This window comes from Armigeres subalbatus, chromosome 1, assembly GCF_024139115.2.
Source record: "Armigeres subalbatus isolate Guangzhou_Male chromosome 1, GZ_Asu_2, whole genome shotgun sequence".
In the NCBI taxonomy this organism is placed as follows: Eukaryota; Metazoa; Arthropoda; class Insecta; order Diptera; family Culicidae; genus Armigeres; species Armigeres subalbatus.
In genome coordinates this window covers 150,073,245-150,091,157 of record NC_085139.1, presented here as the reverse complement: position 1 = coordinate 150,091,157, position 17,913 = coordinate 150,073,245, and the positions used below count along the sequence as shown (strand labels likewise).

At 38.1% G+C, this 17,913-nt stretch overlaps 1 protein-coding gene across 2 annotated transcripts in view; it reads left to right on the top strand.

The window, feature by feature from the left end:
• Window positions 1-285: 285 nt before the first annotated feature.
• Window positions 286-17,913, top strand: part of LOC134205250 (inactive dipeptidyl peptidase 10) — a 37,434-nt gene continuing 19,806 nt past the window's right edge. The window contains exons 1-8 of one of the 2 annotated variants that reach the window (XM_062680334.1): window positions 286-677; window positions 770-884; window positions 9,637-9,735; window positions 9,794-9,897; window positions 11,179-11,267; window positions 13,791-14,026; window positions 14,115-14,259; window positions 14,576-14,861. In XM_062680334.1, the coding sequence (XP_062536318.1) occupies window positions 615-677; window positions 770-884; window positions 9,637-9,735; window positions 9,794-9,897; window positions 11,179-11,267; window positions 13,791-14,026; window positions 14,115-14,259; window positions 14,576-14,861 (1,137 nt within the window). In that variant the 5' untranslated portion in view covers window positions 286-614. The remainder of the gene's footprint in view (window positions 678-769; window positions 885-9,636; window positions 9,736-9,793; window positions 9,898-11,178; window positions 11,268-13,790; window positions 14,027-14,114; window positions 14,260-14,575; window positions 14,862-17,913) is intronic. The other variant, XM_062680335.1, reaches the window with a different exon arrangement.

Below are 17,913 nucleotides of genomic sequence, written 5' to 3'. Positions count from 1 at the left end.
AGTACTCGATAAGGAAGGGAATTTAAACCAATTTTTATTTATATAGATTGCTGCCACTAAGTAGCAGTAAAAATAGCTGTCTTTAGGAATTTCGATCAAAAACAATTATAAAAAAACTATATTAATCTTATAGTTTCTTAAATTTGTAGTTACTTTTGAATTACTTGATTTTACTAATTTTATTTTATTACAGAACAGTCGTACTCATTTTCCCACTAAACGTACTCCCTATCGCGCTTGAGAGCCTTTAACACGCATGACAATTTACTCGTTGTTTATGTTGATGTTTGAATTCAACTACATATTTTCTACACCTTAAAAACTTGAAGATAGTTAAATTATTCGAAACTTTAAAAGCATTTAAACATTCGTACTAGTTATATTATAGATAAACTAAGGAAGCACGTATCATTTATATTGCAAATACGCTAAGGAAACCCGTTAAAGTGAAAAAACCGTTTTGATGTGATGAAAATATTGTCGTTTTTATGCGTTTATCCTGGCTACGTGAAATTTAGATTCATTTACATACGCGTGAAAAATTTATATAGCGAAAAGAATTGTATAATTTGTCGGTAGTGATAGTTTTTTTCTCGTGTTAAAGAGGTCCGATAATGAATACAGTTCAGAGTACTGGACATGCAAATGTTAGAAACAAAAAGGACTCACAGTTTGAGGTAAACTCATCAATGACTGACGAAAATGTATTAGTGCAAAGTAATCTACATCTGTGATAATGATCTTTATTTTGATATTTCTTTTCATATAGGAGCTAACAGTTTCTTCTTCTGAAAAAAGGAATTGGAGAGGAATAATTATAGCTCTTTTAGTGATAGTCGCAGTTCTGGGTCTTATAGTATTTTCTATTCTACTTCTATCACCAGGTGCATTTTCAATCTGTTTCCTTCTAAGCACAGTATGCATTTGAAAAATAATGTCTCTGTTGTTGTTTTGTTTATTAGTTTGCATTCATCTGAATTATTTGTCGAAAAAATTGTATAATTGATATTAGCCTTTTATTTATTCACTAAATTGTCATTAAATATTTATGAAGCACATGTTTTTTTCTTGATAACCTGTTCCAGTTGATTTTTTTAATTGACTCAATGTTCAACGTTCAAGTACTGGTAAGTTCTTCAGTTGAACAACACTGGCAGTAGCAATACTCGTTTATGCAGAGGTCTGACCCTCTGCGACCTAGTTGTGGAAGCGAAGCAGAAAAGAACCACTTAACGATTTTGCAAGCTAAAACGCCCTCGTGACACTAATCTACAATGTACCGCGCACCTCCATGATTTTTTCTTTGACTTGTTTGCTCCCCTGTGATTCAACGATTTGCCATTCCAATATTCCGCCTTAATTTGGGATCTTGACTGTACACATTGCGCACTTCATTCATATGTGTGAATTACTACGATTACTACAGAAATAATTAAATTTTGCGAAAGATCTCTTTGTGAAAATCAAAATCCATCAAAAAATTGGTAATAACGAAGAGACATGATATTTTTTCAAATGCATATTAAGCTTTGTTATGTATCTATTTGAGTGTTTGCATGGATATCATTTTTCACTTATTTTGAGTTTTACCTTTATAAAAGTATCTAAATATATCGCTTTTCTAATAACTAATACGTGCTACAGATTTTTTTTCTCCGTATTATCATTTACTACGTGATTTGTGTACGCATAAAGTGTGATATTATCATGTGAATCATTTGTTTCAGAAACTATGCATAGATTCATTTCGATAAAACAACAAAAACAATTTTTTTTAAACAAACTTGCACATCGAAACAAATAAAAAATGTTACATACAGTATGACCCATAAAAAAATGCGAAAATATTTTTTAGCTTATGTTTTTGTACATTAAAGGGTTATTTCTACTATTCATATATATGTGTGTAAGCAAACGTATCATAAAAAAACATGGGGCACCCCCATGGGGCAGTATGGCCACCCTTATAAAATATGAAGAAAATTATCTTACTCGTGATTATATGCCATCGTAACCCATTTTATGGATCATCCAACAAAAATATTACCCAATTTGTTCATCTTCCTGTCATGTTTTTGTATGAGACACCTAAAATTGTGTTTGGATCATCATCATCCCAAAAATTTGCCACTTTTAGCCGGCCTTATACATGTCGTATGTCGAACTTTTTGTATGAAGCTTATGATTTTTTTATATGGATCCTCACACTTATTGCAAGACCCCTTCCCAATCGTCTCTCCTCTAAACATTGCATAATCTATGCATGCTCTTATCCACCATACTGGCTTCGCCAATCCTTCCAATGGGTTGTACCGATCAACTTGCCAACGAGATTGCCAAATCTATACAAAACACTTCCGTTTTTGTTACACTTTCAGCGACTTCTATGGTATATATATGATTCTTTGGTATATATGTAATGTACTGGAACTTTTATAGCGATTTATAATTCCGCACCATAATAACACGAAAATAGCACGATATGAAAGCCTAGTTCGATGAGTTTGAGGTTACTTTTTTAATGTTTAAGGTGTCAGTTCTACCCCCATATAGAGTGTTCAGTTTGCCCCAACAGGTGGACATATTTAAAAACAGTTGAAAATTTTGTAAAAATCAAGGAAACTTGTCACAAATATATGCCAGAGCACTGTAAATAACAGAATTTTGCTGTGGGATGATCAATAATTGAGAAATCATCCTCTATGGTAAAGTAAAGCTTATTTTATGGGAGGTGAAACTTATAATTTTTAATCATTTGGAGGACATTTTAACTTTTTTGTCAAATTTATACGCTAAGAAGATAAAACAATGACTTCTACGCTATAAATTAGTTGTTTATGAAAGGATTATAGAGTTCACTGCATTTAAAATTAAAAAAAATGATTGAATTAACAAGAATATTGGGGGTGTCCAATCTGCCCCGGGTGTTCATAATGCCCCCTGGTCCCCTAACTATAATTTTGATGTTTTCGCATTTTTTTATGGACCATACTGTATTGTTACATATTCAGTTTCTTAAGCAAACGGTTCATATTATTGTTCAAATATTTGTATTTTCGACCTCCAGTAATTTGAATGGCACTTCATTCAAGTAACCGGGTCTCATTTTTAGTTTGCAACTTCTAGGGTGACCATATGGGCATCAGAAAAAAATAATTTCTGGTGGCTCTTTTTGCTAGTTTTGATTCTGCGTTCCGTTTCACGATGTTTTATTTTCCTTTCCATTTTCCAACTCACGTGCTAAATGATGTTTAAACGATTTTTTATTCAAACGATGTGCATACTTGCTGCATACCCAACAAACATTGGAGGCGAGTGAAGCGCTTATTGATGATGATGATGATACTACCATCTATTATAGCAAGGCACCTGCTAGTAGCACTGGTCATATCTGACAAACGATTTGATCATGATTTATATTATTGTTAGTATTCAAACTTCTGTACGAAGGACTAAAAATGGTTGGAGTGGTTCCATAAGCACAGACACTTATGTGAATCCACGGGATGAATAGAGAATCTCCTACCAGAAGAAAGTTCGTAAATACAATAATACAAACTAGCCCTCGCTTTCCAGGGGAGAAGAGTACTCTGATTTTACCCATCCAATTTGAAAAATATTGTAAATTCTTAGAAATCAAATGATGCATAAACGTGGTAAGAGCAAAACAATTGTATTTAGGCCAAAAACGTTGAATGCAGGCCCTTAGGATATTTTACGATTCTGAGGTGAACCAGCCCAGGACTGAAAACCTCATGAACAAAGAAAAAAATACAAGACAGATTGCTACAGTTTACTTTTCGTTCATGTTTTCTTTTATAATACAATGGAATGAATAATTCTGCGACATGTCTTGAAAATAAACTGTGTAAACTGTATAAAAAAACTGTTTAATTCCTAGAAACCGAAAAAGAAAAGCTGTATAATAAATGATGAAACGTTTCAATTCTCAGCTTTATTCAACAAAACAAACACTCTACTGGAAAGTATCAAAGCAGATAAACACGAGAAAAACATCAAATGTCTCGTAAAACGCCTTTTTGGATTATTTGAAAAATAAAAAAAATATTGTGGGAACTCATAAGAATTTTCTTTGAAAATTCGTAAAAAAAATGTCAAAGAAATTCCATTGAAATTTAAGAAAGATCAGAAGAGATTTCAGTGAAAACATAGGACGAGTCGAAAGAATTCCCTAGGGTATTTTTCTCATAGAAATTCGAAATAATTTGCAATGAAAATACGACTAAACGAAATTATGAGTAGTATGAAGTTATTTAGAAATGTATGTATGAAAACATAAATAAGTATACGGAGATATGTAAATATTGTAGTTGAATACCCTGGGTTTAAAATTATAAATTAATGAGCATGAGAGATCAATTGAAATATAAAAGGTGCATGCCATTCGTAGTGGTGGCGGCAGCTATGAATTTATGCATTACAGCTTCGTAAGTCGTTCTTAAACGAACTGGAAGTGTCCAACAGAACTACACTAAGATTGTTTGGCATAGTTGTGCGTAGTTGTGCCATTTCGTTTCTCTACAATGTCAGTCCTACTGAACAAGTGTTCAGCAATCATGTTTAGGCCTGGAAGCAATGTGTTTCATTATATAAATATTTTTATTGATGCAGTTGATGACCGCTAGTACTCTCGAACAAGCAGCACAGAAAAATTACATGAGGCCACTACACAAGGAAGGTAGTAACGCAATATTTCTTAGGGCCCATATACCACGTCGACCAAAACAGTTTTTGATACCATTCTTCTCCAGCGTGGACATTTGCTCATATGAATTATCAAAAATTTATATGAACCGTGGACATTCGTCATAAGCCCCAGCCTCCCCCTAAACTGTCCACATGGTATTTGAGCCCCTTGATTAACTTAACCGTTCAGCACGCGCGCGGTTTTGGAACGCTCATGCAGGCTCGCTCGTGCTGTGTACCGCGAGCGATGTTTTTTCGTTAGTGTTGTACAAAATATAACAGCGCGCGTCTTCGAGTGTTAAATTAGAGAATAATAAAGTATGCAAGATACCATCACGCCAAAACTCCATTTTGACCAATACAGAAGACAAAATTTTCTAGTACCTACCTACCAAATGAAAATTTGTGGCAGCGAAATTTATTTGCTGCCATCCACACGCGTTGGCTACTTCGATCTGGAGGCGAGTGAAGCGCTAATTGGGCAAAAAATTGTCTTCTTCGGCTAAAAAGCTGACTTATTCAGCTGAAATTGTTTGTTGGGGAATGGGGTTTGAATTAGAAATTATTTAAAAGCGGTCAAATTACCGGGGGTTAAAGGCCACTTCAAATGCTTTTGAAGAACATTTTAGGTTTTAGCTCAAAACTTGTCATGTGAACGTTGACTGTAAGGTGTGAAAGACCTCATTGGACACTTCCGGAACCTTACGAAGTGCCCCGGGAAACGTGTACGAAGAGACATTTCTGTTTGTACCTAGATCAAAATGTTTTATACGGCAAGTCTATCTTCATTGTTTCTAACGAATAGTCTTCTGATGATTCTTTAGAGGGCAATAGACTTCATTGGCCACTTCCGGAACATCACAGATTGCCCTGAGGGACCTGTAGGGACCTGTAGGACATTGTCGTTTGAAGACCAAAACGTGTCATGCGACAACTCTATCTTCATGGTTTCTCACAAATAATCTTCTGATAATTCTGAAAAGTATATTCTACCTGTATTAGGACTGTATGCATTACAGACAGGGCGTTACGATGTATGAAGTAGTGCATACTTTAAATCTTATAGGTTTAAAAAAGTATGCGAATTCACATAAAATGTAATATGAATAACTTCCGTCATCGGGGATAATAATGGGTTTAGGGAGTGAGAATAGGTCATCGCTCTCAGCGACAGTTTAGGGGACGGATAACAAAATCGTTCAAAAGATCTCTTAGAATTTTGTTTTCTTGTACACACTTGTCAACACAAAATCGTATATGATGCAACATAAGATGATAAAGTGGAGGCGATAACCCACATATTGAACGGGGAAGTATCTATATGGCTTCTTATGTGACATCATATACGATCTTGTGTTGACTAATTCAGGTATATTCAATCTATTCTAATCGTGTGCTTTCGTAGAGACTAAGGATTTGGTCCTTGGAACTTTGAATAATTATTTTTACATCTGAATAGAGAAAAAATTATACATTTTGGAAAGCTTTTGGTTTATGAATCTTATAGATATTAACTATATCAGTTGCACTTTTGTGAAATTTTGGTTCCTCATTCCCTGATATAAATTTAAAATTTTGCAGCCTTACCCTTCAATAATTCAGCGGTAAGATCGTTGCTACAAAGCAAACCATGTTGAAGTTTTTTTTAATGGTTTCCAATCGTATTAGGGAATTCGCTTTCTAGTTGGAATAAAATTTTACATTTTGGATTTCTTGCTATTTATCAAAGTTCTTTTGATTTAATAAAAACTCCCATCAGAAATCTCTGGATGCTGTTTGATAAGTTTTTTCCGAAGTTTTGAATATAATGCTTAAATGCAGAAAATTTTGCTCGATGTTATCTTGTAGATCTTTCCACCGCAAGATTTTCTAGACTTCTTATTAGTTCTCTATGAAATCAGACAGAAAGTCTTCACGAGGTTTTCTAAGAAATTTGTACGAGATTGTGACTGGTAGAATGGACGGTTTTTTTTTCAGTTTAAAATAATGGGATCGAAACGTCGGGCTATGCCAGACTAGCCGTCTTAATTGAGCGCTTCTTGGCCGTGCAATTAGCGACGTTAGCTAGATGATGCTAGACGCAAGAAAATAGGCGACCCAAAATTTCAAAAAAAAAAATCCTGTTTTCATTAAACCTACCTAATGTGGAAAATTTCATGAAAATCTAAAAATCTTTTGTAGAAAGCATTGATTATTGTTTGTTGTTCTCCAACAGAAACAATAATCGTAGCGTAGAAAAACAAATTGGTAGAAGTCAAACTTTCTCTAGTATTCGAACTAGAATTCCAAGATGACTCACTTAACCATTTCAGGCTCAATTTTTTATAAGCGGTACCCAGTAAATTTAAAATGCTCCATTTGTTTTCGTGATTATTAATGGAGAAATTACAACAAGTTGAAACATATTTTATTGGGATGTGCTGGGATTATCCAAACTGTCCTTGAGTTCAGAACTTGCGATCTACAGGAACGACACTTGACAGCACCATAGGTGACGTTCTTGACAGCACCATAGGTGAACTAGCCAAGGGCTGAAAGCCTCTTTAATAAAGAAGAAAAAAATATTGCTAGCTTGGATATGTATTCAACCATGTCCATAATATATTCCAGAAGACCAGGCTACATGGTAATATGGTTTTGGGATGATCCTGGATCATCTAAACCGTCCTGGAGTTCAGAACTTGTGATCTACAGCCACGACACTAGCTTTTTTCGTCATTCTAAGCTTGGATATGTATTCAAATATGTCTATAACATATTCCAGAAAACCAGGAGACATGATGAGATGGTTTTGAGATATCCTGGGTTATCCAAACCGTCCTTGAGCTCAGAACTTGCTATCTACACTACAGCTTAGACGCTAGCTTTTTTCTTGGTTATTCTAGGTTGTCATAAGGCCTTGATCGCCCATGTCTGATATTTTTCCCTGTTAGAAGAGTTAAGCAATTTTGCTGAAAACAGTGTTCACTTTTATCTATCGTGCGATTTTATACATACATTTTTTTTTTCGTTGGGGTCATATATATTACCCCGTAGGCCTGAAGGGGTTAAGCAAGACGTTTGATTTTTTTGACAGCTCGAAACAAAGAATATAGTTACAGGGATCACTGCCCATGATCGCATATTTGTAACATTTGCATTTTGGTTGATTTTGTAAATCGTTTGTCAATCCCACAGATAAGCAAGAGAGTAAAACCTATTTTACTGTTGTGGGATTAGATGAAGTAAACTGAGCTTTCTGAACGATTCACAGGCTTTCTACAAAATTAACAAAAATACGAGTGTCACAAATATGCGATCATGGGCAGATCATAACCCTAACATCGTAACATCGTGCATGTTACGTCAAAGACTAAACACGATTGAAGTATTTAATTGTAGGATTTAATTGTAATTGTAATTATTAATTGTAGGATAAAAGAACTCGTTAATATGTGATGTGGAGAATGATATCGGATTTTTTAAGGAAAGTCACAGAATATGTGACTCTCGTAACGTGCACAATAAGAATAAAGATATAGCACCAAACTTCATTTACGAATTCTCGGATAGTGGAAATACCAGATTCGAATTGTTTTTGTTGTTGCATATATGTTGGCGGATGTTACATCCGCCGATACGCGTTTCTGCCATAGATATCCTCTGAGTCCAGCAAATGTACCCCAGAAGTACATGTATCCCATGATGAGAACCTCTGCCATAGACCACTGTCACGCTTGATCCACATTGACCTCTGCATGGCTATACAGAACCCACCGCAGCTCTCCCACGGTATGTTTGTCGCCGGGCGAGTTTAGTGTCACCCTAATCGCTGCAGCTTCGACATGATCTGTCAAGCAGCTCTTTTAACTAGATTCGGAATAGTCTGAATTAGGCCTTTAGCCAATAGTCTTTACACAGCAAAATTTGTCTACAATACAAATATGTACCTGCTATTAGCACGCCTCACTCCACGGCAAATTCTTAAAAACTATTAAGGTAGCTTTTCCCGGCAGGTTCATTTTTCTAAGACGACTAATTTGCGCATATTTTAGGCTGCGATTTAAACTAATTCGACGAGTAGATTTTTTTGCGTCGTAATATAGCATTAATCCTTGTAGCGTAAAATAGCTTAGCTTAGCTTAGCTTTGACTGACTACACATATCTATGGTTGCTACTCTGTGATTGACCAGAATCAGTGAAAATGCACATAGAATCAATTGAATGATAGATTGGGATTGTTCAAGCATTCTCAGTGTGCAAGTTTCAGTGATTAAAATATTAAAATGATCAATAACGGTGCTGGGCACGTTGTTGTAGTCAGTTAGAAAAAGGGAAGGAATATTAGTAGGTGGTATTTGCTGTTCGAAGACCGAGTTTACCTCTGCGTCTCCACAAAAACCACAGAAAGGATTATCAGTTAGTCGGTAGGCATCGTTGGATCTGGATTCACTCTAATAAGCGATGCAACCATGTCATTTTTTGAGCCACCGAACATATCGATAATTTACCATTTTCGCGATGACTGAAACACGCACTGTACTCACTTGCTCGATGGCTACTCTTATTCCTTGTAGCGTAAAATAACAGAATAACTGAAATTTGCGAAGGGATAATGGTATACAAACAGACATAACATGTAGAACAGCAAGACTAATTGAGTTTTCTATTTTGTTTTTAAGTTCTTTTCACCAGGAGGCATTGGTGTGAAATTTTAAATACCAAGAAATAAGATGAGCGCTTCCGGTTGAACATTTTGAATCACAATTCATGGAAACGTGTTTGGTGTTATGTCTGTTTGATTGTGGGTTAGGCATGTTAACCATAATGTATTCGGTCCCGTTTCGTACTGGAGTGATATGTGTAATTTATGAGTCATTTTGTTAGTATTTTCACTTATACAATCATATTTTAGTAAATATTTGTTACATGCTTTAAAATAATTTCAGAAATTGAATCAACAAGACTTCGAGGGAAACGTATCAGTTTACAAGATCTACTCGAAGGTCGCTATGAATGGAGGCCCCACAATGGAACCTGGTTGAGCAGTACGTGTATAAATCACCTGTCATATACTATTAAAATTCATCTTGAATGTTTCCCTAGGTTTCGAGTATGTATTCATAAACGCAGATGGAGACCTATCATTGATGACAATTAACGATGGGAAGGTGACGATTTTTAAAGTGCTAATGAAAAGTTCTATATTCGTGAGTATAAATCTACTACACAGGATTTTGTTTTTACACGATTTTTTTTCGCTCGTATTTTTGATCGTGTGACTTCAATTTGCCACCAAACTGTACGCAACATGTTTCAAAAAATCCAGAATAAATCAAAGAAAAATCACATGATAATTAATATACGTTAAACATTTAGGATGAGTGGAAAATTGAGAAAATGGAAATCGCGTAAAAACAAAATCCAGTGTATTTTAAAATATTTAGTTTTACTACACGGTTAAATAAGAGAACCTAATATTAGGTACGTTTCACTCAAATCGGAGGTTTATGAGTATGAGCATGATGACCGTGCATTTCGTAGTTGCTACTCCGTCATTGACCAGAACAAATGCAATTGCACAAAGAACCAATGGATGGAAGCATGGGATTTGCTCTCCAACCTCAATGTGCACAGTCCGAGAGCTTTAGTATTTTAAATGGTCGATAACGGTGCTTGCCACGTCCTCACTGTCTATCGGGAATGGCAAGGAATTGATTATGCAATCACTGGTCCACTACAAGCCGAGAACACCTCTGCATTCGTCATGAGTTCATGCGGAATTTTATTGGAATATGGGGGGTTAGGTTCTATGGCAGAGGTTCGTCTTGGTTAACGGGTTGCCAATGCGATAGCAATGAAAGGGTGGTATATTCTAATTGGACGCTGAAACGAACTTTTGTGTTCATTTCGAATTCTAACAGTTATCTGATAGAACCCGTCATATTGAAGGGATAGGATAGAAGATAGAAAGGGTTTGAAAGCCCATTTCCAGCTTTGGCGATTGCTAGAACAGGCTGGGTTTGAACCAACGACCTCCTGCCTGTAGGGCAGAAGTGGTTGCCACCAAGCCCGCAATTAGGCACTCAAATCGAAGGTTTAGTGTGAAACCCCAAAATTGGGTAAGATTAAATTAGGTAAAATTTACAGAATGTTAAGAAAAAGAGCTTAATTTTGAATAGAAACTGACCAACAATTAGGTAAATTTTACCTAACTTTTGTAAACATCAGAGTTCATCGTCAGTGCATGTACTTCTTCTATCCCTAATTTATCTGTCGCTTACTCACTTGACGTACCACCGTCTAAAAATGCTAGTAAGACCACTAGGATTACCTGAAAAAACTTGAGGAAAACAGGTAGTTTGGGAAATAATTCTGCCTACAACAATTATACAATACTAAACAGAAGACTATTTGAACATAGAAAAAAATTGTTCACGAACTAAATTAATTTATTGTAACACATTTTATTTCGCTTCATTTCATTCCAGAGACTGTTAAATGCTGATAGTTTTATTGTTTCTCCAGATCGGCATTTTGTCCTTTTATACTCGCGTTTAGATGCTCCTTACAATACAAGGTATGTTTAAATTTTTTTGGTTTAACTTCATAGTGAAAGACGGAATAAGACTTTCGTCAGAGTATTGAATTTCAGGGTTGTTAAAACACATTTTTCCATGCGAACTTAAGTTTTTTTTAACTTAAATTAAAAACTAATTAGAAAAGATATATCCAAACTATTTTATAAAATAGGTTGGATGTGCTAGTCGTGGTTATAGCACCTATTATTATCACATTAATGCATTATACGTACAAAATTTATTTCACCGTTATTAGAAAGTCTACAGTTGAAGGCAACCAAGTGAATACGCTAATTCAAAACCGGTGAACGTGAATTCCGAACGGTGGATCCCATTGCAAACACTTCTTCATGTACTATAGCGGCGGCAACAGCACAAACGAGAAATTGGGTTTATAGTTCTCGGAGAAGCAAATGAAGTGAGTTATATTATGGGAACCGATAAGTGACCGCATCTTTGTGGACTTATGATTCAGCTACAGACCGATCAGCATCTATACCAAAAAGTACGACAAGCCTGATGACGTGGGGATGTGTCTTATGTGAACCTTGGTAAAGCTTACGAAGAAGGATTCTCAACACACGACAAGCTTGTCATAAGAGCCAAATAGAGCCAAATGCGCAGATAAGGGAGTTCGTCCTGTCATTATTCGTACGGAAAGCCTTCATTCCGCTACCAAAAATGATAGTCTGCGACTTGTGTCCTTTGCTTCTGGTAGAGGGACGCCAATCAGCAGTACGAATGTTTCGTACGTAATAAAATCCGCAATTACACCCGACACTTGTCCACAGTTAGACAACATGCTGATCGACGGGCGGCATATCTCGGACATCGTAGATTTGAGGTCCTTAAGAAATCCGAACTTTGACTCAGATCATTACAATGTAGTTGCAAAAATTTGGGTACGACAATGCTAAGAAGTGGAAGAGTTTGCTAAACAGTATCGCCAGAAGTTGGACGAGAGGATAACCTATGCCAATGAATCTGTCGACGTCACGCCACGGGGGTGGTTTTGGGCATAAACCCCCCCCAGAGACAACATTTTCGGAAGAAATTTTTTTTTCCGAATTTTTTTTTTTTTCAGAAGACCCCCCCCCCCCCAGACCAATTTTCTGGCTACGCCACTGGTCCACGTCAACAGTTTATGGAAGAATACCCAGGAAACTGTGACTAAAATAGTACAGGAAGAGTTGCGCAGCAAAATAGTTGGTTCGGCTGCGAGAGACAGTCAAGAAAATACTGGTAAGAGTCAAATGATAGTGGCTGGTACCCGATTTAACAAGAAGAAAACGTTAAAGTGTAGCAAAGACTGAAAAGAAACGCTACAGGAAAAAAGGCAACAAGACTACCTATGGCGACAACGGTCAAGCTGTGGAACCCAGGATAAACTAAGCAGGCCTTAAAAGAGCTGAAAACAGTAAAGCTGCCGGGAAGGAGGAAAACCCCGGTGAAGTCTCTCAAAGCTGGAAGTGAATAGCTGCAAAAATAATCCCAAAAAGTATTATTTGAAAAACGAGATTACCAGCTGGTACCAGCTGGTTGGATGGCCTCATATGTCCGATCTATGAGAAAGAGTACAGACTAGAATACAACATTTTGTCGCGTATTCTGTTAAAAAGACTGAGTCCTGCGTCGATAAATACTAGGCAGGCTTTCTTAAGGCCGATCAATGATGAATCAGATGTTCAACTCATGTACGATCATATATGAATTACGGGAGTACACCTTGCAGACTCAACATCTGTTCATTGAGTGTGATGAGGCAGCGTATGATTGATTGAAAAGAATTGGCAGATAATATCTGAACATGGTTTTCCGGCGGATCTTATTAGGCTGATAGGTGCAATGCTTGATGGCTCGAAATCAAGTATTTGGATTGTAGACGAAATGTTAACCTCGTTTGTGATCTGGAATTAATCTGAAGCAGTGTGTTGCGCTTTCGAATTCATTGTTCAACACTGCACTCGAGGGTGCGATTAAGAGACCTGATGTGTAGAGAAGTAGCACTATCAGCACACGATCGCATATGGTCCTGCACTTTGAAGACGATATCGACTCGATTGAAATCAATCACGATAGAATTAAAACCACTACCAAAACAAGTAGCCCATGCATACTCACTTTTTCTGTCTTTCTTTTTTTTTCTTTTACTTCTCTCTTGTTTCTTGCTTTTTTATTCTGTCTACATCAAGCTTCTTTATGTTCTTTCTTATCAGTATTTCTTAAAGATTAGAAATCAGACGTCAGAAACTTCTTATTTCACATTTCTCATCTCACGTATCTTCTTATTTATCACTTCTTATTTCTTATTCATCACTTCCTACTCCTCTATTCTCACTTCAAATTATCGTTTTTCCACTTTTCATCTATAACTTCTTATGTGAGGTGAAGTATTTCAACTACTCAGCCAAACGGCATTCGGCCAAATGGCGTTAGGTCAAATTACCCTAAACGGTTTTTTTAGTTTTCCAGGCACACATAATACAAATTATATGCCCTAATCGAACTATTTTTTGCTCCAGTTATTATATTTACGAATTAGACACATCGATAGTTACCCCACTCTCGACAAAAGAGGGTGATCAAATAGCACCAAAACTACAAAATGTGCTTTGGGCTCCTGGTGGACCACACACACCAGACGAAACTGGTGGAAATGATGAAAAGGTATCCCAAGGGATTGCTTTTGTCTACGACGCTGATATTTATTACAAACCTAAAGTGCAAGGTGATTTAATATGCAGAATCACAACGAATGGTAAGAATCTGTTCAATTTGACGAATTTCAACGAAAAAGTTCACTGAAAACCTTTTAAGGGATTATTAAATTTGTTTTTTTTTTCTAGGTGAAAGCGAATATCTGTTGAACGGTGTTCCAGATTGGTTATATTCAAATGTTGCAGAGTTAAAAAGTGCCGCTCTATCGTTTTCACCTGATGGACAATATTTGTCATATCTATCGTTTAATATATCCAATGTGCAAAAATATCAGTAAGTATAACAATAACATGCATTTAAATTGCACGGTCGATTCACGTGTGATTAGAAGAATTCGACTGGCTCAAGTGGAAAAAATCTCACTTGAGCCAGACACATTTTGTTGAGTTCAAGAGGGCGCAAAAACCTCATATCTTAAAAAAGCATTAAATAAATATAAATTTTATAAATTACAAAACTACCTGTATAATAGTATCAAATAGGATTGGTCAGTGACATTCGAGATCTTCGAGAAGTTTTGCTAAATTGAAATCCCACAAATTCATAACAATAAATAATGAAAATCTTACTTCTTAATTTAAACTTTCAGGTACATCTGGTATGGCAACGACGATCAATATCCTAGTATTAGGAGTATCCGCTATCCGAAGATTAATTCACCCAATCCTAGCGTGGTGGTAAACGTAGTCAACTTGAGCGTTTTGAAATTTATATCTCAGAAACCTATAACAATTCCTTCGCACATAAGAAACGATAGTTATGTAGGTGGACTGGTATGGATTTCTCCGTATGAACTATCCGTTACATACACTAACCGAGAGCAGAACAAATCGCATGTTTTGCTTTGTGAAGCACCACAATTTATTTGTGTTGAGGTATGTATTTTCTTTCATTGTTAAATATATCTTTGTTACTTTTAAACCTAATTATCTTGTTTTTGAATTGAAAATTGGCACCTCAAAAGCAATGGCCAGTGGTAAATTGTAAATAAATTGTTGGATGAGTCTGTTGATAAAAATTCTTCAGGAAGACAGGTCAAGAAGAGTGACGATAAAATATAATGAAAAAAGTGATTATAAGTAAACTTTCTTTGGTTAAAAAGGAAAGTACAATTGAATGATACAATTGAATCATCTTTTAATAGGCTTGAAAACCTCCTTTCGAGAGGCTCGGAATTCTTCTTTCAATCAGCCCTCTTTCAAGTGGTTCGGAGACCTCTTTTCAAACGAGAGTTGGAAGCCCCTTATCAAGTGACTCGGAAACGTTCTTTCGAGGGCTCGGAATTCTTGCTTCGAGAAGCTTGGAAGCCTATTTACAGAAGGCTCAGCAACGTTATTTCAAGAGGCTCGAAAGGCCCCTTTCATGAGACTCGAAAGCCTAATTTTAAAAGGCTCGGAAACCTCTTTTCGAAGGGCTCGGAATTCTTTCAGCCAACACCACAAGTGGCGCGGAAGCCTATTTTCAAAAGGGTCAGAAGCCCAGTTTCAGGAGGCTCGGAAGCTCCCTTATTAAAAGAATTGGAAGTCCCCTTTCAAAAGACTGGGAAGCCCATTTTAAATGGCTAGGAAACTTTCTTTCGAGTGGCTCGGAATTCTTTCAGCCAACACCACAAGTGGCGCGGAAGCCTATTTTCAAAAGGGTCAGAAGCCCAGTTTCAGGAGGCTCGGAAGCTCCCTTATTAAAAGAATTGGAAGTCCCCTTTCAAAAGACTAGGAAGCCCATTTTAAATGGCTAGGAAACTTTCTTTCGAGTGGCTCGGAATTCTTTCAAGGAGCTTGGAAGCCTACTTTCAAACGGCTCAGCAACGTCTGTTCGCGCCCAAAGCGAACGTGATAGAATGTTTGTTCCAAGTTACCAATCCTAAAGTTAATCACCCCAAAATCCCACATTCCATCCTACTAACCCCGAGTCGACCGCGGGTGTTTCGGTCCCCTTCCTACTAACAACCATGGTTTGTAAATGAACACGCACTCCTCATCCAAACGGTAATTGATAGCTTGATGCTTGGCTCGCGAAGTCCCGTTAGCGGAAGGAACCGTTATGAATTGGACGCCAGCAGCGAGGAAGAAAAAGAAGAAGAAGCCTAAGACGAGAGCACCGACAGCAATGATGACTTGGCAACATGACGCACGCTGATTGGCCGACCAATCAGGAGGCAGATAGGATTCAATATCTTGTATATAAGAAATGTGCATTCGCTCAAGAGCATTCAGTTTGTTGTAAACCATTCCGCGAAATACATCTTTGTTTTGATTAAACCGCTTTATTTTCTTGGACAAGCCGAACCAAACAGCCTTTCTCAAGGCTTCATGAGTTAAAGAATAATTTTCGTCGCTATCGTACGGATTTGGAGGCCCTTCAGCCGAAGGGCGTTGATACAGTCCACATCCCCAACCGAGCCAACTGGTGGCTCCTCCAGGCAACACTTCAGTGGGAAGGTTGCCGCTGTCGAGGTTAATATTCCGACAGTTCCACCGCTACCCGTCCGTGACAGGACATTTGGTCCAACCGAACCGGATCCACGAGCGATCCGCATCCTGTGTGTTGCACCCGCAACAGGCTGAGTGGTGGCAATCTGACGATTGCGGCCAGCCCACACCACCGTTCCCCGTCGCCAATCTGACGATTACGACACCGTTCCCGCACGAAGGCGAGGTTTAGTTTGGTGCTGACGATCAGCCGATCGTTGTTTCTGTTCGGATACGATAGCAACGGGTTAATTGAAATAGTTTTCTTGGCTGTCCATTGAGAGCAAGTGACATAGTAAGTAAACCGATTGCTGCAAACCGAAGTAAAACGCGCGCGAGTGAAATTAGAACAAGTTTCTGTGTGTCCGACATTTTCTACTCGTTATTGTCAATCGCGCGCGAGTGAAGATGCCGCTAGAGCATACACCAGCGAAAGGCGAGAAGTCGAAGGCCAAGGACATTAAAACGTTGGTGTCCTTGCGGGGCCAAGCGAAGGCCCAGACTACCAGGATCAGGAAGGCACTTGATGAAGTCGCCGGAGCTGGATCCGAAACACCCAGCATGGCAATGCTTGCGGTGTATTCGAAGAAGCTGGATCACTTTTACAGCGAATACTGCAGCCATCACGAGAACATCATTGCGCTTACGCCGGAAGATCGTATGGAGGAGCAGATGGAGTCCTACGATGCGTTCGAAACACAGCACACTGAAGCTTGCGTGCTGTTGGAAGCCATCATGCAGTCTATCACTGCCACTAGTAACATGCCATTGAGTGTGATCCCACAACTACAACCGGATCCTCCAAGGATCATTGTCCAGCAGCAACCGTTGAAGGCACCAATCCCTTCCTTCGACGGAAAACCCGAAAACTGGCCACGCTTCAAGGCCATGTTTTTGGACATCATGAGGACGTCAGCCGATTCAGACGCTATAAAGCTCTATCATTTGGATAGGGCTCTGGTCGGCAGAGCTGCTGGAGTGATTGACACCCAAACGCTGAGCCAGAATAACTACGCGCACGCGTGGAAAATTCTGGAAGATCGCTTCGAAGATAAGCGTGTAATCGTGGACATCCATGTCAACGGTCTGCTGGGATTACGGAAGATGAACCGCGAGAACGCCAAGGAGCTGAGAGAGCTTGTCGACGAGGTCACCCAACACGTCGATGGGTTGAGCCTCATGAAGGAGGAGATGCTAGGATTTTCTGAACGTTTCGTCGTCAACCTACTGGCGGCCGCTCTCGACAAGGACACGCGACTTCAGTGGGAAGCTTCCATTCCTCACAAGCAGTTGCCAACATTCAAGGACACTATCGAGTTTATGAAGAAACGTTGTGCTGTTCTGGAACGATGGGAAGAATCTCTACACAAGCCAGCATCCACAGTGAAGACATCGTCGCCAGGAAGGAGCCAAGGACAACTACCGAAGAACGCAGTGAGCATCAACGCTGCAATCATTG